The 23,299-nt window shown below is 34.3% G+C and overlaps 1 protein-coding gene across 1 annotated transcript in view; it reads right to left on the reverse strand.

The window, feature by feature from the left end:
* Positions 1-23,299, reverse strand: part of TRPC4 (transient receptor potential cation channel subfamily C member 4) — a 232,714-nt gene that overhangs the window by 113,061 nt on the left and 96,354 nt on the right. Inside the window, exon 3 of the mRNA XM_063618886.1 lies at positions 2,296-2,814. Within this exon, the coding sequence (XP_063474956.1) occupies positions 2,296-2,814 (519 nt within the window). The remainder of the gene's footprint in view (positions 1-2,295; positions 2,815-23,299) is intronic.

Here is a 23,299-nt window from a genome sequence, read left to right on the forward strand (position 1 = left end):
GACACCTGGGAATCCCAAATGCCCCGTGCATTGCCTGGAATGTGTTCTGTGAAATATATGTTGAAAGAGTTATTAAGGAAATTAATGCATGACCAAAGTGTATTAAATGTTTTGTAGGTAAAAATATAAATATAAATATGCAAGAAATTCAAATTACAATTTCTATCTCGAACAATTCTTTGACAGGAATTTGGCAGCTTCAGTTAATGCCGTATCATTGATAGCATTCTGTTATGAGGATATGGTAAAGGAGTTTATGGGTATTTTGTTCCCAGGCTTTCACAAAAGTTATTGTGGCCAAAGACGACGTTAAATCAGCTTCGATGCCATGACCAAAATCAGTGCAGAAAAAATAAATCTGAGTTCATTCACTGGCTGCAGAGAGACCTAAAGAGCAACAGGTGAGCAGAGCAGGCTGCTTCTGTGTTCTCTGTTTCATTTCATGAATTGTACATCTTGGGAACTTTTTTCCATTCAACATTTGTAGGATAATATTAACACCGAACAGCTATGGCATAAGAGAAAATCTTCGCAATCATCGTGTCGATTCTTTAAACCCCCTTCTCCAAAGAAAACCTAAAGAAAGCAAAGCATACTACTGTGCTAATATGGATCTTTAAGAAGATTTAGGCCATATCAATATTTCAATATCTTTCAAGTCTAAAGCCTGCAATAACTTCTTATCTTCCCATTTACCACTTTGAACATCTTTCATCAATGTATCTTATCATTGTGTAGTCAAATTACTCGTTTCTTTAAAATATTAGATCTCTGAGTCCAAAACATAAAAACCTAAGAAAATGAGTTAATACTGCTGACGTGGACTCAAAATAGCAAATGTGATTTTAGAGTTAGAGGGAAAGGACACAAAAGAAGCTGTCACTTTAGTATTAATGGAAAAGTTCATTTCACCTTGTTTCAGGCTCCCATGACAACCAGATTAGCTTAACTAACCACATAACTAGAGGAAGAAATTGAGAAAGCAAATTCAGGTATCTTGAATCTTGAGTATTTAGTGAGTAGCAACAGACAAAGCAGCCAGGGCTTACATGGGATCATCAAGGCCAAATTCCAAAGAAACTGAGTACATTTTACAACTCAGAAGACTTTTAATTTTTCTCTTTCTTTTTTCATCTTACATAGCATTTCCAAGTATTGTTCTGGAATAGATAATTACTATCATTTAAGAGTGAACAGAGAACCAATATTTTCTTCAGATAGATGTAAACAGTCTTTTGAGAACTCACTCAAACACAAAGCAATTATGCTGGGCGACTAAGGGTAAGAGGTATGAGATTCCGTTATTTAATACAGCATTGTTAATATATGGAAATTTTACAAGAAATTTATTACTCCCTTGCGATGAACTTATTTGGTTTCTTATTCCTGACAAATCAAAAAAATGAGCAAGACTTGAGAAAAGTTTTAGTGCTTACATCTGCTATTGTACTAAATCTTTTATTTTATTAATGCTTTATAATAATGTATTTATTGATATAAATAAAACAATACCATATAATTTACTAAGAGTCTTCATACATCCACATATTTTACACTTCCTAAAAACCTATGAGAAAAATGTCGTCTATATATACAGTTGTCCCCAAGCATCTGTGGGGCATTGGCTCCAGGACCTCATGTGGATACCAAAATCCATGGCTGCTCTAGTCCTGCAACAGTTGGCCCTACAGGACCCATGGATAGGAAAAAATCAGCCTTCCATATCTGAATGTTCCACATCCTATGAGTGCTGCATTTTCCATCCACATTTGGTTGAATCCAAGGATGAGGAACATGCAGATACAGAGGGCTGATTTTATATATATATATAAAATATATTTTATATATATATTATATATTATATATAATATAATATATTTTATATATATATTATATATTATATATAATATATATATAAAATTTCAAATATTAAATCCATTCAGCAGGTGAGAACACTGTAGCTTAAGGAAACCTGTGACCCCCTAAAGTTACAAGACTTATAAATAGCAGAGCCAGAAATCTCAGTCTGGACATACTAAAATTCATTAGTTTTTCCATTATACCATAGTCAATGTGTACATTTTAACACACAGGCCAAAAACATCAATTATTAAACCATTTATTACCACTCTCCAATGTGATTTATAATTATTAATCCAGCAGACAATAAATGTCATCCACTTACAGCTGGATAGAAAATGCTCTAAAACCCAAAACTAATTTTGTGAGTAGCAGTTTGCTTCACTGTGATTAAATTCTATGGCATTTTGATGGATCAAGTCTGGCAACACTCACCTCTTTTTGACGGTACTTAATGGCCAATTTTAGTCTTGCAAGATCATTTCCACTTTGTTCTTCTATGAGACTGTTGTCATCTCGGTAATTAAGAATGATTTCCAGTTCTCTGGAACTTCTCGTCTGATCCAGCAGGTCCTTAGCAAATTGTTTGCACTGCCGTGACAGCTCTTCATACTCCGACTTGAATTCATTTTCCACCTTGCTCAGTTCCTGAAGTTCCCAACTTAACTGAAAGGCTGTGAGAAAAGGATCTTCGCTGGACAGTGCAATGAGAGAGGGACTGGCCAAGGCCTTGTAGATGTTGAGTCTGGATCGTGAATGACGGAGGCTGTCCACATCTGAACTGGACACGCATTCCACACAGTTACAGCGGACCTCGTGGGGTCGAGGCACTGAGACCCCTTTCTGAACCAAGAGTTTTATTATCTCATAATTATTTGTATGGGCTGCCAAAATGATTGGTGTAATGTCTGGAGTGAATTCAGAGAACTGCTTATCAAGGAGTATAGGAGGCACCTAAAAAAAAAAAGGTAGAGGTGATGAATATTTATTCTTTCGTTCAAGCCTGTGAGTTTCATACACCATGCTATAGCAATATGGAACAGGGTTCACATGTCCTTGGCCAGTTTTTTTTTTTTTTTTTTTTTGGTAGGAGAGATACGGCCTTTTCCCCTACGAAAGACCAGACAAAATTGGAAAAAAAAAAAACTTTCCAGTATGATGCATTATTATTTTTTTAATCTGAATTATGACATTTTACAGCATCTTAAAATAGGTGGTTATGGAAACTCTTTACTTGATGAATGTCTTTCTTTCTTTTAAATAAGCCCAACTTATTTTCCAGCTGACAGTCTTTTCTTTGCTTTCTCAGAAATGTTGACATCCAAAATAATCAAGAAATACACTCAAAAACAGCTAACGATTTGTTTTAAACCCAAGCTCTTTCTCTGCAGTAGAAGTCCTTTAATTCCTCAATTAGGTTTTGTCTTTTGTTTGTTTTTACTGTGTTTTAGCTTCTGCTTTCCTATCATTCAGCCTAGTGACTAAACGTGGCAGCAAAAATAAGTGGGCTGGCCTCATGCTTCCTCTTTTCATCTGTGCTTTTCTGGTATATTTTCCAGATGACAAGAGGTGCTCCATAGCTAGCACTACTATGAGTCAAGTCAGCAGTGTGAATTCCACTGAATCAGGCCACCAATGTGTTTATGCACGATTTCCTTTGGGTTATACTCTAGGGATGGTAATGATGAAAATAATAATAGCCGCTATTTAGTAAGCATCTGCTAGGTACATTAACCCTCACCCTTTATTATTCACATTTTATGGATGTAGTTCCTCAGTGAGTAAGTGGAAGGCCTACAATTTGAACTGCAATTTCCACATACTTTAAAGACTATATAATAAACACAGGTTCACCTGTCTGACAACCAACCCTGAGTGAATTGCACTGCACTATGTTGCTTTAGCACTTTTAGTTTAATATTTATTTTTGCTGGCACAAAGCCATAGAGGCATTTATGAAAAGTAAATGCTACATAAGGGCAGTTAAACAGGCATGGCAGAAAAAAATGATGACGCACGTCACATTGAAATATGCTGCTGGAAAAATGAAGGAAACCACAAAAGGATCAGAGGAAAACCACGTGGAGAAAAACGACACTCATGATGACACTTCATTAATGCTACTTTTAAATATAGGTACATTTTTATATGTGGACAGTTACACACATTTTAAAGTCCTCTGGCCATATAGGATATCCATTGGTTTCATGAGAAACACTACAGATAATAGGAATGAAATTATCTATTTAAAAGGTCCTTTACAGAGGTATGCAATTATTTAATAGTGAAGATGGTAATAAACACTTTTGGAAAAGTGCTTATGAATACTAGGGTGACCACACTGCCTGTTAAGATAGTGTTTTACATTTGTGCACTTTGAGGCTGCTATGAAGGTAAATAAAGCTTCCTTGGTCACAAGCACTGCAATCTCGTGTCAGTAAATCTGATAACCAAGATGGCTCTTAAGTGATTAAGGTTTGGGAAATGGTTTCAGTGTGCATCTGTCTGACAAAGTGAGAATACACGTCCCAGGTGAGATGGAGTGGGACAACTTGATATTTCATCGTGCTGTTCAGAATGGTGCAAAATTTACAACTTATGTATTATTTCTGGAATTTTCAATTTAATATTTTGGGACCACAGTTGAGCATTGGTAACTGAAACTGATGAAAGCGAAACCTTGGATATGAGGAGACTACTGTACTTTTAGTGTTTTCTGTGGCAGACAATGAGGGAAGACAAAAAATGTAACTAAATAATTTCCCATATTAGATGTATGTTTAAGTGAGAGATGTAATCTGAAGGCAATTTCTAGATTCCGTACAATTTCATCTTGGATTTCAATGCTTTTTAAGCTGTTAAGAATTTCAAATTTATTAACCATAAAATATATCTTTGTAGAATATTGCAGAAAATTTTATTTTAAAAATAAGTATAATATATCCATATGGAATAGCATATTTTTTTCAAAAAAAAAAACAGTGTGAAAGTATTAAAGAGAGATATAGTAAGTTTATTAAAATATGTGAGAATATACCAAAAATAAATCTGCTGTTTGAGTTTCAATACTCAATAAACCATTGCACTGGTTTGTTGAATGGTCAATTGATTGGTCAGTAATGATATGGCTTGGCTTTGTGTCCCCACCCAAATCTTATTAAGAATTTCAAATTTATTAACCATAAAATATATCTTTGTAGACTATTGCAGAAAATTTTATTTTAAAAATAAGTTTAATATATCCATACTGAATAGCATACATTTTTTTCAAAAAATAACAGTGTAAAAGTATTAAAGAGAGATACAGTGTTTATTAAAATATGTGAGAATATACCAAGAATAAATCTGCTGTTTGAGTTTTAATACTCAATAAACCATTGCACTGGTTTTGTTGAATGGTCAATTGGTTGGTCAATAATGATATGGTTTGGCTTTGTGTCCCCACCCAAATCTCATCTTGAATTGTACTCCTCATGTATACAGGGATATAGTTGTTGAGCAGCGATTGGATCATGGAGATGGTTTCTCCCATGCTGTTCTTGTAATAGAGAGTTCTCACAAGATCTGGCTGTTTGATAAGTGTCTGGCACTTCCCCCTTCTTGCTCTCTCTCTCCTGCTGCCGTGTAAGATGTGCCTTGCTTCCCTTTTGCCTTCTGCCACAATTATAAGTTTCTTGAGGGCTCCCTAGCCATGTGGAACTGTGAGTTAATTAAGCCTCTTTCCTTTATAAATTACCCAGTCTCTGGTAGTGTCTTTATAGAACAGTGAAAACGGACTAATACAGTAAATAACTATTTTTAAATTACATAATTATAATTATTTTAGAGCTTACTCTTACTCTAAAATGTGTTCTAAATTTAACATTATATGTTGTCTTTACCATTAATTGCCTGGCACCCAGCTGGTCATAGATTGTTAGACATCAGGAACTGATTGTCTTAGCTGGACTCCACGGGGGACTCTGCTGGGACCCTGACTCAGCCAGGCAGGCAAATTATTAGTCTTTATCTAGGTCTCAGGAGACAGATTTGGGTCCTCTCCGATTGCATGAAGACAATAAAAACAGAACAAAAGTGTTTTAAGAAAATAATTGCCTGTTATGGAGTACTAACTATATGCCTACGTCAATTATTACATGGTTTTTGAAAGTCTGAGGTTTTCTTATTCTCTCATCACTTCTACATTTATTATACTGCATTCTTCTGTGTATGAAAGTTCTCCCTCTTCTCCTTTTTGTTGTTAGATATTGCTATGACACCATGAATTCTTTCTTTTATTTAATATATTGTGATTCATTGCTATCACTATTCATTTTATACTTGTTATTAAAGTATAATGTACATATGGTAAAATGCATAAATATTAATATACAGCTTGATGACTTTTAAAAATCTGAACATACTTAGGTAACACAACCCAGATTAAAACCTAGGAGAGTGCCTGCACCTCACAAGCCCCCCACTTGATACTCTTCTCAGTTATTACTTTTCTCAGATATACTCACAGATTTAATGGTTATCAGTATAAGTTACTTTCACACACTTTTTAAATTTTATATAAATAGAATCAGAAAATATGTACTCTTTATGTCTAGCTTTCTTTGTTCAACTTTAGTTCTTTGAAATATATTCCTCTTATTAGTAGCAAAAACTGTTTCTTCAATTCTGCAAAATATTTCAATTTCTATTTTATTTCATTTCATCGTTGATGACATATTTGTGGTTTCCAGTCTGGGGCCATTAAGAATATTGCTCTTATGAACATTTTATTTCTGTTTTGAACATGAGGGAATAATGTACATGTATGTTGATCTTGTATCTAGATATGGAGTTTTTGTGTCACACAGTTTTCTTAAGCACTGATACCAACTTGTCTGCCCACCGCAATTATATTTGGTTTTATGTATTATATTTATGCCATTTACAAGTAATTTTTTAATTTATTATCAAAAATGAGTATTGAATTTTGTCTAATGCCTTTTCTGTTTCAATGGATATAATCACAAAATTGTCCTCCTTAGTCCTAAAAGTATGGAAAATTATATTAATGGATTTCTGAATATTGAAACATTCTGACTTTCCTGAAATTAATTCCACGTGGTCAAATGCGTAATGTTTTTACTTTGGCAATTTTTTTTATTATTATCGTACTTTAAGTTCTGGAGTACATGTGAAGAATGTACAGGTTTGTTACATAGGTAAACACGTGCCATGGTGGTTTGCTGCACCCATCAACCCGTCATCTTCATGAGGTATTTTTCCTAATGCTATCCCTCCCCTAGTCCCCAACCCCCTGACAGGCCCCGGTGTGTGATGTTCCCCTCCCTGTGTTCACGTGTTCTCAGTGTTCAACTCCCACTTATGAGAAATATTTTGGAATCGATTTTCCTAAGGGAGATGGATTTCTAATCTTCACTGTGCCGTCTTTATCAGGTTCTGGTATCAATGTGAAGCTTTCTTCGTTAAAAGAGTAAGAATGCTTTCTTCCTGTAGAAAATGGAGATGTGGCATTCATAACCCCTTCAAGAATGGACTTGCTGTCTGGCTACCAAGAGTGTAGTCTACTAGCAGCCTCCACCTGCTAACTCGTTCAGGTTCTTCCTCAGTTTTAAAATGCAGGACAATGGAAGAGCAAGCAGAGAGGATGGACAGGGCCCAGCTATTTCCATTCAGCATAGCACATGGCTCGCTAGGCAGCCGTATCCTCCGGAGCTCCTGTTTACAGTGGCAGGAACCTTCGTCAGCTCTGCATCAGGGTCTAACGGCTTCCACTTCCCAATCCTGCTTCCTCTTTGCTTTTACTTTCGAAGATGCTATTCAAAATATACACAAATGTAGGAAAATGAACATTTTATTTTTGTTTTGAAAATGAGAAAAGAATGAGAGAGAGAGAGAAAGAAAGAGAGAGAAGGGTCTGACAAAAGACTTTATGGTTAACCAGCTAATAGAATAGAAGCTTTAATAAAGGAAGGGGGACCCTATTGTTACTATAAAATTATTAATATAAAATGTAAGCCATTCTAAAGAAAAGGACGGGGCGTCGGGATCTTCAGTTCTTTCCCTCCACCACAGCAAATGTGATTTTTCTAATATAGCAACCTCTTCAGGCAATTCCCTTTCTTAAAACGGCTTATAATTACTTTGATTGATTCAATAATTTATTCATATATTGAATCAACAAATATTTACTGAGTCTATTGTCTGGCACTGCATTAGATGTAGAGAATTAAGAAAAATGAAGATAAAGCAGTTCATATCCTCACAGAGATGACTGTGTATTTGACAGAAAACTGTAACACAGATTTCCTGTATCTCCCAAGCAAAGTGAATCAAATGTTTATTTACTTCAAATCCAACATCATGATAGGTATCATGAGAAATACATAGAAAAATAAGAAATGAGTATTTGCAGTGTCACATCAGATGATAACCAAATTTTAATCTGAAACTTTCAGTTCTAAAAATTTGCCAAGTACTTTCCAAAATCTCAGGGTAGTTTTTCTGCTATATATAGCAGAAAGCTTCACATTGATACCAAAACCTGATAAAGCAGAAAACTACATATATATATATATATGTATTCTTTATATATATATATGTATTCTTTATATATATATATATAAAGTCCTATATATATATATAGGACTGGTAGAGTTAGAATACAATAATAACTGTAAAATCTGCTGTGAGCCCTAGAACATAACAATTATTTGCTAACTATAGTTTTCTTGTTCAGTATTAACAAGAATACGGTACTGTGCAACATTTTACTTTCCTTAGCAAGAAGCGAATAATTGACATACTTGGAGCAGAAAACTGCAGATGCAAACTGTTCTTTTGGAAGTGTTAGAACATTCGGCTGCCATTCTTTTTTCTACTTGGCAAAGTGCCTAGCAGATAGTTGGTGTTCCACACATGACATATCGATTTATTCTGCACACAGGTGACTGCCATTTCTGTAGGGTGAAGCCATTAAATCAAACTTCCAAGCCTTCCAACTAGAAACTGAGTGAATCTCAGACGACAGGGAAGAGCCGGTCACAGAGAGCAAAACAATGAAAGCTAAAGTGACCCCCTCAAGATTTTGCTCTCAGGAACTAATCTCTCTCTAGAAAGACCAAAATACCACTTCTGCCCCCCCTCCCCCTCCCACACCCTTTTTCTTTGCTAAGTTTTCCTAGCTTTTCTTTCAGAATGTCCTAATGTTACAGCCTTTCATTTGTACACGAATGGTCTTTGGAGTATACAGAGACTTAAATTCCCCAGGCCTTTTCCCTAGATGGCTGGTACATTTAGCTTATTTCAGATGTTATGTCCCAGGATTACAGATTTGCAGGTGCTCAAACAAAAAAAAAGAAAGAAAATAACTTCACTAAATCTTATAACAATAAATCAAGTCACTTTAATGGCTTTCATTTAATCAACAAATAATTACTATACATGAGCAATGTGCAAGGCAATGTGCCGGGTGGTGAAAAGGTGTTTTGTCCTCTAGAAGCATAACAGAAAATTCCTCTCTTTCTCCCTCCACACACACACACACACACACACACACACACACACACACACACACACACCCAGTATAATACTATAGAAATGATTTTAATGTAAGAACTCAATAAATGCTCTAAGAAGAGTATGAATAAAACAAAGGGGAAATTAATTTAGAGATTTTTTTAATCAGGAAAGGATTTGAGGAGGTGTTTATATTTACACTGGTTGGAACTAGCAATGTAAAACAGTTATAAGAAAATGATAGTATCAAAGAGAAGACATGAGAGATACATTTATCAAAATACTTTCTTTAGAGTATAGTATAAGTCAAGAAAGCTAAATAATTTTAAAATGCTTCAATGTAGATTAGGGCAAGATTAGAGATGCTTTTGAATAGCATTATTTTATAAATATTGTTGACATTATAGAAGAATTTAGCCAGGAGAATAATGGAATAATTTCTAAGTAGTAACATTATTCTAGTATATTTTGAAGAATACATGAAAATTGGAATGGTTGGAGGCAGGTAAAGAAGGCTGATAGCTATTACATTTTGAATTAGACTTGTAGCCATAGAAAAGGAAAGGATGTGATTGCACCCTGCCAGACAGGAAAGATGAGAGACAGAGAAAGAAAGAGAGACAGAGAGAGAGAGACAGAGAGAGAGAGAGAGAGAACACAGAAACATGAGGTAGAATTAATTTAAAGCAAACATGTCGGAGAAGAAGAGGTCTCATCCAGATGATGCCCTGAGAGTTCTCGGAGTTCAGATTTCTGTCTCCCTGATGTTCACTTGTCTGGGGTGGAAAGGGGAACACAAGTGCATTGCAGAGGCTGCTAATGCAAATTCGCAGGTTCTAGCACTGGAAAGGCACTTGCAGAGAACCCTTGCATCCAGTTAGGGCCAATGGCCTTTCCCTCTCTCTTCTGTCTTTCAGCTGGCTATGAGTAAGGGTTGATAAAGAGGCTCTTCTTACTAGTTTCCCAGGGAAGCCAAGACTGCCACCTGAAAGCACCCCCTGAAATGGAGAATAGGGGATACTGAAGCTATGGAGAGGGCAGTGAAAAGCTATGACTCAGGGACTCTGGCTGACTGCAGTTGAGACAATTATCAGTTAATTATCAACTTTACTACCTATTTCAATACTTTCAGGAAGTCTAAAATATAAGTCATTTGACCTCAGAAACATTTAGAAAATCCAGAAAATGGGCTTGCTGCCCCGTTTTCAGGCTTTGTTCTCAACGCAGTCTATTTTCTATCTCAATCTCTCTCCTCTGCTTTATTCAATGTCTCCCATATGCAACTCTTCCTCCTTCCTTTTGTAGTTCCATTGTTACAAGTGAAGAGCACATTTTTCTAACACGTAAAATAAATAGGTCATTGTAGGCACTCAATAACTATTACTTTTCCACTAACTTTTCTTCTCAAATTTGTAAATTTTTCCATCTAGCATATTTAAGGACATAACCCTGCAGATGAAAATCACACTGTGTTTTATTTATTTTGCTCAAGTAAAATCTGTGGACATAAAGGCATTACACCCAGGAAAACATATTTGCATTAAATTATATACTCACATTACTAAGAAGCAAACCACATACTCCAAACAAACTACTTTTTAAAAATAAATTCCAAGTTATTGAATTACATATTTGACTCAGCAATCTATAACAAAAGTAGAAGAGGCAATTAAAAGAGGACCTGAAATTAAACCAAATAAATCCCCCTGTTTTTTATATTGTGTAACTAACCATAAGGTTGCTGCTTTTATTCTGTCCAAATTTTATAAATGTATCTGTTCAACATTTTTTCTCAATTTTACTGCAAGATTAGTTACATTAATAACTGAATTATTTTGATAACATACAGCATTAAATGTTATTGACCTATACAAGCAACCATTAACTTATAAGTGATTGCTATTCTCTATTTTTTTTTTTTTTTTTTTTTTTTGAGACAGAGTCTTGCTCTGTCGCCCAGGCTGGAGTGCAGTGGCGTGATCTCGGCTCACTGCAAGCTCTGCCTCCCAGGTTCACGCCATTCTCCTGCCTCAGCCTCCCGAGTAGCTGGGACTACAGGCGCCCACCACCACGCCTGGCTAATTTTTTTTTGTATTTTTAGTAGAGACGGGGTTTCACTGTGTTAGCAAGGATGGTCTCGATCTCCTGACCTCGTGATCCACTCGTCTCGGCCTCCCAAAGTGCAGGGATCACAGGCGTGAGCCACCGTGCCCGGCCTGCTATTCTTAAAATGTATCTACATATTTCACCTTGAAATGACTCAGCACGAATCTGAAGCACCTATTTTAAAATCCAGAGCCTGATGTTTTACCCAAATGTATTAAGTTAGTGCAAAAGAAATTTATCTCTGTCACTAAAATATACACGTTTGAACCATTATTAATACTGAAGTCAAATTTTTTGGAGAGAAATTCATTCCGAAGTGATATTCATACAATTTAAGAGTATTCATTCTATTAAATTCAGTTTTTATAAAATAGGTTATATTGAGTAAAAATAATTTACTGACATAATACTGTTTGGTGTACACTAGATTTTAAGAATAAATGGATACATATCCTAACCTGGCTCTTTAAAAAAAAAAAAAAAAGAAAAGAAATAGGGTCTCACTCTGTGGCCTAGGCTGAACTGCAAGTGGCATGAACACCAATTGCCTCCTTCCTGGGCTCAAATAATCCTCTCCCTCACCCTCCCAAGTAATTGAGACTACAGGCACAGCACCACTATACCTGGATATTTTTTTAATTTTTGTAGCGACAGGGTCTCACTATATTGCCCAGGCTGGTCTCAAACTCCTAGGCTCAAGTGATCTCCCCTCCCTTCTGCCTCCCAAGTAGCTGGACTACAAGCATAGCACCACCACGCGTGGATCATATTTTTGTAGGGACAGCACCTCACTATATTGGCCAGGCTGGTCTTAAACTCCTAGGCTCAAATGATCCTCCTACCTCAGCCTCTCAATGTGCTGGGATTACAGGCATGAGCCACTGCACCCACCTGGCTCTATTTTTAATTAGCTATATAATCTTGTGAAAGTCTCTTAAAGATATTAAGGGGCATTTGTTACATGCAAAGGAATATCCCTTGTAGCACGAAACTTCTGTGACTCAAATGCCTTTTTAAAGTTCTGGTTGATAGTAAAATAATAGAAACTTTATGAAAAAGGTGTTTCTTTTCTCAAGGGCTTCAATAAAAATGTGCTAAGTTCTTTAGCTTCCCCTTGTGTTTAGCATCGTTTTACTCTAACATAGTGAAAAGCAACACTTAAAAAAACCCTCAGGATTATAAGTATAAAATTTATCTCTTTCATACACAGAGACTGTTTGATTTCTAATTCAAATCGACACAAGAAATTTCAACTTAAAGTTATATTTAAAATTTTATATAGTTATATTTAAAAATTATTTGATGACAGTAATTTAGAACCTAAATTTATATACATATGTGTGTATATGTATGTACATGTGTGCACACACACATACATACACACACATGAACACAAACTACTTATACAAAAGCAAGTGGTTGTCATATGAATGAAGAAATCTATAGATGAATGGATGGATGGATGGATGGATGGATGAATAAGTTAGGTTACAATCTTATCTAAACAAACTCAAAAGTATTATTTTAGGCTCAAATTTCTGCTTTAAAAGACAAAACAGAATTCAAATTTGCACTTATACAGACAAAAAATTCTTTCTTAGTCTACGCCTAGGGCTAATAATTTACCAGAATGTTCATGACGACTGGTGGATAAGAGAAAAGACTGTTGTGCTTTTTACTTCTTCAGAGTGGTTGCAACTTTAAATACACTAATAGTTATTTTTTTTTTTCTGAGATAGAGTCTTGCTCTATCTCAGAAATATATATCTCAATATAACCTATTTTATAAAAAATAGTCTTGCTCTGTTGCCCAGGCTGGAGTGCAATGGCATGATCTTGGCTCACTGCAATCTCCGCCTCCTAGGTTCAATCGACTCTCCTGCCTCAGCCTCCCGAGTAGCTGGGATTACAGGAATGCATGGCTTAATTTTTTGGATTCTTAGCAGAGACGGGGTTTCACCATGTTGGCCAGGCTGGTCTTGAACTCCTGAACTCAGGTGACCCACCCGCCTCGGCCTCCCAAAGTGTTGGGATTACAGGCGTGAGCCACCGTGACTGGCCTAAGTACACTAATAGTTTGATTTGATGTCTGATGAAACATTGATCCAGAAAATAATTATAATAAACAGCTTAAAAGAAATTAAATTTGGCACAATTACATACATATGGCTCTAAATCAGGAGTTTTTAAATTTTTGTGTGCCATGGATTTCTTTGGAGATCTGAAGCAGCCTGTGGACCCTAATTCAAAAAGAATACTATTTCTAAACAAAATCCATAGTATTATACATAAAAATATATTTAAATATATTTAAAATACATTAAAAAACAAATATGCAATGTGGTAACATGTATGCCTATGAGTACATTAAATAAAAAGTTATACTGGAAGATAATTAGACTACTTTTGAAATAATAAACATATAACTATATCAGATATATAGTGTAATAGTGGTATGATAGGAAAATATGATTTCTACTATTGACAAAGACACAGGCACTGCTAGCGAAACTGACTTTTGGCCTACATTCATAATTGAAGGAAATTACATGTCCCATTTAGAAGTTAGTAAAACTAAAGATATAATTTTTCCCATCTTAGTTCACAGGTATCTTTGAATTCTATCTAGCACATCCCTAAGTTAAGAAGCTCTTAAGTCTAAGTAAATGAGACTTGGAAGACAAATACTATTTTCAACTGAAAGCACCAAGCAGATAGCTGTTTTTTATTGAAGTAATTGGAAAATTAGGAAGACTTTCTGGAAAGGCACATATGATATTTGAAATTTTTAAAAAATTATATTTATATTTATTAAAAAACAGAATGTTCTATTATCATAGATGTCCTAGAGTATCAAGTTGAAGAAATAAATCACAACACACACACACACACACACACAAATATTTACTTCATGTGGAAAAATTCCAGAGATTTGGGGAAAGATCCAGAAGATCTAAAATGTAAATAAGTTACTGAAAGATAAAGAATACCTGGAGAAAAGTCAAAAGTGAGGCATAAACAACCAGAGAAATTTCTTATTCTAAGCAAATGATGAGTCTGTGCACTGATAGTATTTGCCAGGTATTTGGTTAAAGTAATGAAAACAATTATGTACAATTAAATATATTCTGGTGAAATCCCAAATTGGTGGGTAGGGTTTAAGGTTGGAAAATTTTTTAAAAATAGCACTTTATTTTACTGAGTCTCTTAGGTACAATATAGATCTTCCTTAATTTACTTGACATATGGGCCTGTATATTTTGGTTAGTTGTAATTGGCCTATTCACGTAAGTTACTGACTTTTGGCTTCTGTATTATTTTAAAATCATCGTATATATAACTACTTTTATTTGTTGCAGTTCTCTGCTTTAGTTTTGTATTTTAAATGAGCAATAAACAAAACTCTTGGTTGCTAACAAAGTAAGAAATCCTATCCTACGTAAACAAAGATCAAACAAAAAAGAAAATAAAATGTAAAATTTTCTGGTAAGGACACCACTAAAATAATTGTTAGTATGTTGAATCCAACAGTGTATCAGAGGAATAAAGTAGAGCTTCTTTCAAAAATGCAAATCGTTTTTATAATTATGATATTTTTAGCTATCATTCATTATGGTAAATAATATTTTTCAATGTGATGATATTATATGTGAAACAGTGTTTGAAGAATTACATCACTATTCCTAGAAATGATAAGGATTATTTACCAAAACCAGCAGCAAAACTCATAATAAAGAGTGAAAACTTTTTTCATTAAAATTAGAAATAAGACGGAAATGTTTATTCTTATCATCTTACTCATCATTATGCTGGAGTTTCTACATAATGCAATAAGATTAGAAAATAAAATATTAAGAAACAAGACAACCTGTTCCTTTTTGGCAAATTACATGGTCATATATTTTGAAAAACTAAGAGACTTCAAGTTTAGAAGTATTAATAAAGCTTAATTCGACATGCGTATGCAGTACAAAAATCTACACTTTTCTTAACATTAGTGATATAAGTTATTAACAGAACTGATTACATACAGAAAGAAAAAAGTTGGGCATTATTAAGTGACAATGGATATAATAAGTGTGAATAGATTATAGAAAAAAATAAAACCTTATAGGGCATAAAATAAAATCAGAAATATAGAAAAATTATTCCGTTCGTGGAAAAGAAGACCTCGTATCAGAATTATGTTGATTTTTCTTACAACAAATATATGCATTTAGTACCATTTCATTAGAATATTTTTGTTTATATTGTTTTATTTATAACTTAATAAAATTGTTATATTAATTGATATGAAGGAATATATATCCAAGAATGGCTAAAAAATTATAAAATTGAGACTATAATTCAAGAATATAGTGAGAGATATGAATCACTTAAACAGAATTTTGACCAGAATTACTTTTGATTATATATTTAAAGTTTATATGTGAAAAGTTAAATTTTTATTTATTTGGAAAAGCAGTTCATTTACTAACTGGCACTAAAACAATCTTCTACCCAAGCAAAGTTAGGCTATTCATCTCCCGTCATAACAACAAATTTGAGATGGGGTAAATATTTAAATGTAATAAACAAAAAGCAACAAAATTTTAGAAAGGAAGAATGATTTGTCTGCCCTGAGATTGAGAGCTCTTAAAGCAAGATTGTAAACACAGAATGTAAAACCACATATTTTGTTATACAATTCTTGAGTGGAATGGCCAAAGCTACCATACAAACTACAATAAAATGCATTTGCAACATATGAAACACACTTAACATCACACACAGAAAAAAATGTAAATAAAAAAACTTATAAGCAATCCAACAGATAAACAGTTATAAGCAGATATTTTACAGAAGAAGAAAATCAAAGGGCCAGAAATATAAGAAATGATGATTTTTCTCAATAGTCAAGGAAAAACAAATAAGAACAATAATGAAATACAAATATTTGTCCATCATATGGTCAAGTTTGAAAAGCTATGGAGACAGGCTCCCCCATTCATTGAAAGCTAGAGGGATAAAATTATTACAGCTTTATGGGAGAGTATGCGGCATTTATACAAATCTCGAGGAGTCTTACCTCAGGAAATGCTTCCTACAGAAAAGCAGGGACAATGAGAATATTTCTTATATTTATTTCATCACTTTGTGTCCTGATAGAAATTTGGACATCACCTCAATGTTTTTCAAAAGAGAAAAGTTTGAACAAATTGTACAAACATATTCTTGTGTGAAATATTATGATGCCATTGAATATTTGAATTAGCAGTAATGTTGTATGTATCATTCCAGAAAGATGCTCCTGAAGTTTCATTTTGTCATGCTAGAGAGTTGTAGAATAATTATTTATATAAAGGTTCCTTATTTTAGGCTCTTTAAACATTAGTTGAGATTCTACTTTCTATCAGACATTGTCCTTAGTATTATCTCTATCTGAACTACTTTATTTGATGTGAAAAATCCTCTATAATTAGGTCAATCTCTATATTAAAATCTACTGTGCACTACACTTCAGTATGCTTCCTATGGTGTGAGCATTTCACTATCAAACTTTCCATACAGCTTTTTAAACTGGTGTTTGCCTTTTCCCTCTCACTTATCCAGTTCTGCCACTCAGAACCCATCTTAAGTATTACAATTTTTATAATGTCCTTTTGTAAAATTGAACTCTCATTGGGCTGCTTTTTTGCCTTTAATGGAGGAAGGGAGAAGGGAAGGTATTATAACTTTCCTACAAGTCAAGAGGAACCCATTTTCAGAAAAGGAGTTTCTAAGAATAGTAAAGAGGATGAGTGCATACTCCACAATTGCAGATTCCCTTATTTCCATCAAAGACTTATTACAAGATAAATCTAACTTTACCCAAGCTTTAGTACAAGTCCATGGCCCACAGGCTGTATGTGGCCCAGGACAGCTTTGAATGCAGCCCAACACAAATTCGCAAACTTTCCTAAAACATGAGATTTTTTTGCAATTAAAAATAATCTCATCGGCCGGGCGCGGTGGCTCACGCCTGTAATCCCAGCACTTTGGGAGGCCGAGGCGGGCGGATCACGAGGTCAGGAGATCGAGACCACGGTGAAACCCCGTCTCTACTAAAAATACAAAAAATTAGCCGGGCGAGGTGGCGGGCGCCTGTAGTCCCAGCTACTCGGAGAGGCTGAGGCAGGAGAATGGCGGGAACCCGGGAGGTGGAGCTTGCAGTGAGCCGAGATTGCACCACTGCACTCCAGCCTGGGCGACAGCGAGACTCCGTCTCAAAAAAAAAAAAAAAAAAATAATAATAATCTCATCAGCTATTGTGTTAGTGTATTTTATATGTGGCCCAAGACATTCTTCTTCCAATGTGGCCCAAGGAAGCCAAAAAATTAGACATCCTGCTTTAGTTAGTGATGCATCCAGTATAAATAACGATAACTTAATAAATAAAAAGTAAACTACTTTTACTTTTTGTAAAGCAAATATTCATTTGAAATTGCACAGACTATTATTTATTGGAAGCCTATTTTCTGTCTACTTTGAATTAAAAATACCAGCAAAGACTTATAGTGTTGACTTGAAAAGGTATATAGGGCACATAGTAAATACAATCCTATGATGAATGACAGATTTATCTTAGAAAAAGGATACATGTTGATACAAATGAACAATGATCTGGCTAAAACTACTTCAATTAATCGATGTTGTAAGTGCAAATACATTTGGAGTCTAATGAAGATAACATAAGCAATAGCTAACCTGCATGAAACACTTGCCATGTGCCATGCCCTGTGTGGGGAGCTTGTTATACCTCATCTCAGTCAGTCCTCAAAATAATGTTTACATATACTACTATTATTATCCTCTTTATACAAAAGAGAATGATAGGCCTCAGAGAAGTTCAGTAACTTCCTCACGGTCATACAGAAATCCATGCAGCCTGACTCCAGAGTCTAAATTCTTCATCAATAGATGTTATGTCTTCTAGGTAAGGCAGTTGCGACATTGTGGGAATAGCTCAGGTAGCAAGAGTAGGAAAATGTCCGTTAAATCCTGCCTCAACCATTTCTAGCTGTGACAAAGCCAATTAACTTCCCCACATTTCTATTTTCTCATTTCCAAATGCGGGCATTTATTCAAGATATTTCTCATTAAGGAACAAGAACTGAAGAAACATATATCAAAGCCTTCTCAAAGTTAATTCCCATAGGGCTGTGGCAAAGATTAAATGTGAAAGCATGTTGTAATCTATAAATCACTAAATAACATGAAGGTACTAGTGTTATGTGACAGTCCTAGGATTGTTAGGAGCAAGACCAGAAAACTGTCTTGTTCAGTTTGACCAGATTCATTTGTTTCTCCTCACATAAGCACAGTCCCAATTATAGTGCTTGATTCATCTGAAAGGTAGAACAATAATTTCCTGGAGGGCCGATTTTGTAAGTGTAGATGTCAAGGTTTACAATGCATGCTTTTAGTTACTGAAAATTCAAGCTGTGTATCTCCTGAAATGACATCTGCTTCTTTATTGTGTACTGCTACATATACATCAGGAATAATAATTAAATATTATTTGTATTATAGGTAAATGCTGGAGAAATATATTACAACTCTTAAGGAGACATCAAACAAATAGCAACTTTAAATCACCACCAGGTTGGATTAGGATGAATCACTAAAGGAACTTGAGGGTTATTATCACTAATTACTAGATTGTTTAGTTCACAGACTTCACTTTTCTCTTTAAAAACTATATAATATATACATGTATATATTACACCGAAGGGGAATCTACTAAATGACATTTAAATAAAATGTTAAGTTTGTTGAAAATTTGAACTGTTTGACATTTCGAAATTTAGAGATGGAGAAGATGAGGAAGGACCAGTAAAAGCTATTGAGAGAATAGATGGTGAAGTAGGCAAAAAATAAAGATCCTGAAGTACTAAGGCATATATTGAGGCAGGTTGGTAGCTATGGTGGAAGCATATGGAAGTTTTCCCATGATTGATTCTATTTTCTTAGTAAAATAGAAAACAAGGCATCACCCGAGGACGAGGAGAAAAGAATTGCGGAACTCGTTGAAGAAAAGAGAGAGAGAGAAAAAATGAATGCATACTCTAGGCAAGTGGGAGGGTACCCAGGAAATGTAGTAAGATTGCTGGCCACCGCTGAGCACCCACTTGAAATTAGTGGTCATGCCTTTAGCGTGAAACTAGCTGAAATTGTAATATGCTTTCCTCAGCCCTCTCTGGCCACCTGATTACAAGCATACAATAGGCAGAGATTGGACTAAACCAAAAATGTAATTTTACCAGATAATATTACAAAACGAGTGAGGCAAACTTCGGGTGGGAAACCACAAGGATGAACCATTGAATTTTAAATCAGGGAAGTAACATCACAAGCGGTGACGGTCAAAACATATTAGAGTATGCATGAGTACTAGATAGAGTGAGCAGGGAAGAAATTGTGACGTTGGCGGTAGAATAGTTAATGATAACACCAAATCCGAGTGTGGCCGCAGTAGGAGGTGACTAACGCAAGATGGAGATAAAGATAAATGTCTGGGAAGAAGGCAAGTAGGTTAAGGAAGCCAGTGTAATTCTAGCATTGTCCAGGTGTACAGCCAGAGAATCTGGATAACATCATTGTTGAGGAGCATGACAGTAAATCTGATGATAAAATCCCCAAGCAATGAGATTCCATAGAATATTACTATTGGGGTGGAGACATTAAAAAGAAGCAACAGCTGAGTACGAACAAGGCCCAGTGGTGTGACAGATGCCTGCAAGGGAGACTCAGATTTCAGCTAGAAATGAAGGGGCTTTCAATAAAGTTTTCTGTTTTTCCTCTTGAAACTCCCACGCAATGTTCAGACAGACAACTCAAAGGTTTGTTACTGTTGAAATACTCTCTTTTTATAAGTATATATTAAATACATTTTTCTATAATTATATATTCATATATAATTTTAAATTATAATTTCCTGATGCTAGTGTTTATAACGTATAGACCAACTTTGATTAGTGTCTAAAATTCATTTGAATTTTATATATTATTTTATGCTATGACTTTCATAAATTTTCACATTGGTTACAATAATTTATCTGTAGATGATGTTTTGTTTATATATAGACAAATTATCTGAACATACTTTTAAACTTTTTCAGTCTTCATATCTTTTTTGTTTGTTTGTTTTTGTTCAAACCAGGGCCTCCAGTAGAGTTGCATAAAAAGTACTAATGAGAAAGCTCATTTTACTGATATTAACACGAACGTTTGTAATATTTCACTTTTCAGAATGATATAAACTGTAGACTTTTTGTTAGATTCTTTTAATCAAGTTAAGGAATATCTTTTGTCTATGCCATTCTTGGTTTGCTAAAATTTTTTTGTTTTGTTTTGTTTTCCCCTATCATTGATAGATATAAATTTTCATCAAATGCTTTCTTTTCTTTTTTTTTTTTTTTGCATCTAGTGAGAATCATGTGTTTCTTTCACCTTTATCTGTTAAGGCAGTGAAATACATTACTATGTTTTTCTAATTTTTGCTTAAGATTTTTACACTTATATTTTTGAGTGAGATGAGCATATTTTTTTCTTTCTCATGTTGTCCTCTTCAGGCTTTGATGGTAAGGTATACTTATAAAATTATAAATATTTGTGAAAGATTGAAATAGTACGTTCCTTGAATGGTAGGGCTTATCTATTTTTTATTATGTCTTAAATATATTAATATTTTTGATCTATCATATTTATTTCAAATATTTTAGCCAGGTTCTAATTTCTGTGTGCAGTTTCACTATAAAGATTGTTAATATTACTTTCGTCTTGATTATCAAATCTATCAGTGTCTTTTCCCCCAATATTGTTCAGCATAGACCAGGTATTAATTCATTAAAATAGGGCACCAACCTATGAGAATGAACACTAGGCTTAATTTAAAGCATGTCCACAGGATTTTTTAATAGGCTAAATATCTGCTTACTTTAAGCTTTATAGTCTTGTTCGTGTGCAACCAAACCAGTAACACTGGCAAAAGATTTAATGTTCGCCAATATGTTAAATTGATTACAGTGTGATCTCTTTTAATCCATGTGGAATTCAGCTGTTATTTGATATGTATTTCTCCCCTGATAGATTTAAAAGTCTTTTGAACATCATTATAATAGTTACACAATATTTTAATTAAAACACACAGTAATTTAGCTAATTACCACCTAGAATTTTAGAGTGTATATTAATATCTCCTGTATTTTGACTGCATGAGAGAATGAGTGTATGAATATGAGTAAATCTTTTCTTTGGTTTTGCTTTCACTAAACATTGCTAAATTGCTTTCCAAAAGGATTCAGTTCCAATATAAATGAAGGTGTTTGTTGACCTGTATTAACTATAGAAGATTGCATAAGTTCCTTATTGTCTTTTGCTGATTTATTATTCAGTGTTAAATAGAATTATTTTGATTAATTTTATCATATGCTTTGTAAATTTCTCTTTTCTAGATATATTTGATGTTTTTTTAATGCACAAACGAACACGTACTCAAATAATTCCATAGTTTACTTTTAAATAAAAACAAGTCCTTTAGAGATTAAAACCACACCAAGATGAATCTTTTTTTTCCATTTTCCATTTTTCTTCATTAGGTTTGTTTAAAGCATGCAGCACATGAACTAATGTAGATTTACATTAATGAATGAAAGTTGATATAATTATGTTAAGTCCTTTGATTTAAGGTTCTAATGAAGCTAACATGCAGTGAAATATATCTTAGTATATGTTAATTTTAAACAAATACTATCAAGCTTGCCTGTAATTTTCAAATGGCCTGAGACTCCTAGAATTGTGGACAATACATTACAAGAGAATTCTCTAAATTGGACGGAGCAGGAAACTAGGAACGATTTACGTGGATCCTCACATCTTAACCCACTTTGAATGTAGAACATTCAGAATATGGAGCATGTGGATGTATAGAGAATGAAGCCTCAGCAATTCTTTATGGTAATATACTGTTGCAATGAAATTAACACACACTTTTAAAAACAAATCTATGCTAAACCTGGAAAATTGGCTCTCAGGGATTTCCCCAAATTTGATTATTTTAGAAAATAATCAAAAACTTCCTATGGATCCTTTTTGGGAGTGAGAAATGCAGAGGAAATACATGGATAATATATCCTGGTGAAAAAATGTGCTGGTCCAAAATGCTAGGATGGCAACTAGAATGATTCATGAATGAGGAACAGCAAAGTCAGAGATACATGTCTAGGGTAGGAAGTCTGAATGCCTGGCTGTTATGATTGGCTAACAGTAGACGTGTGGCTGGGTCAGTTATTTCAAAAGGAATTGAGATAAAACTGAGGAGTGAGATGATCTTGCTTCACAACGAACTAGCCACATGGCCTCGACCACATCATTCGCCAGCTTCACTTTCAGAGAAAACATCACTGCCTGTCTACTCACAGGACTAAGTGACCTTAATATGATGAAAGTGCTTAGACAGTGGCAGAGTGATTCACAAATGTAAGGAGGAGAAGTAAGTTTTACTCTAATTATATTAAAAATAAAGATACAGAAAATGATTGTGATTGTTTTTATTTTTCTATTAATGAGAAAGTAAATTTCAGAATGTTAAATAAAATTTTAGATTACGAATACTGAAAGAACTAGTCTGTTGAGTGGGTGTAAGATTGCTACATTTTATGTCTCTTTAGTTGAATACTGTATAATTAATGATTTTCCAAGAAACAAATCTATATTTATGTTTAACCTGCCAGTATATTTAATAATTTCCTTCTCATTCATTGCCTTTTGTTTTTGTGGTATGTCCAAGCAGTATAGT

The sequence above is a fragment of the Symphalangus syndactylus genome, chromosome 15 (genome assembly GCF_028878055.3).
Source record: "Symphalangus syndactylus isolate Jambi chromosome 15, NHGRI_mSymSyn1-v2.1_pri, whole genome shotgun sequence".
Lineage (NCBI taxonomy): Eukaryota > Metazoa > Chordata > Mammalia > Primates > Hylobatidae > Symphalangus > Symphalangus syndactylus.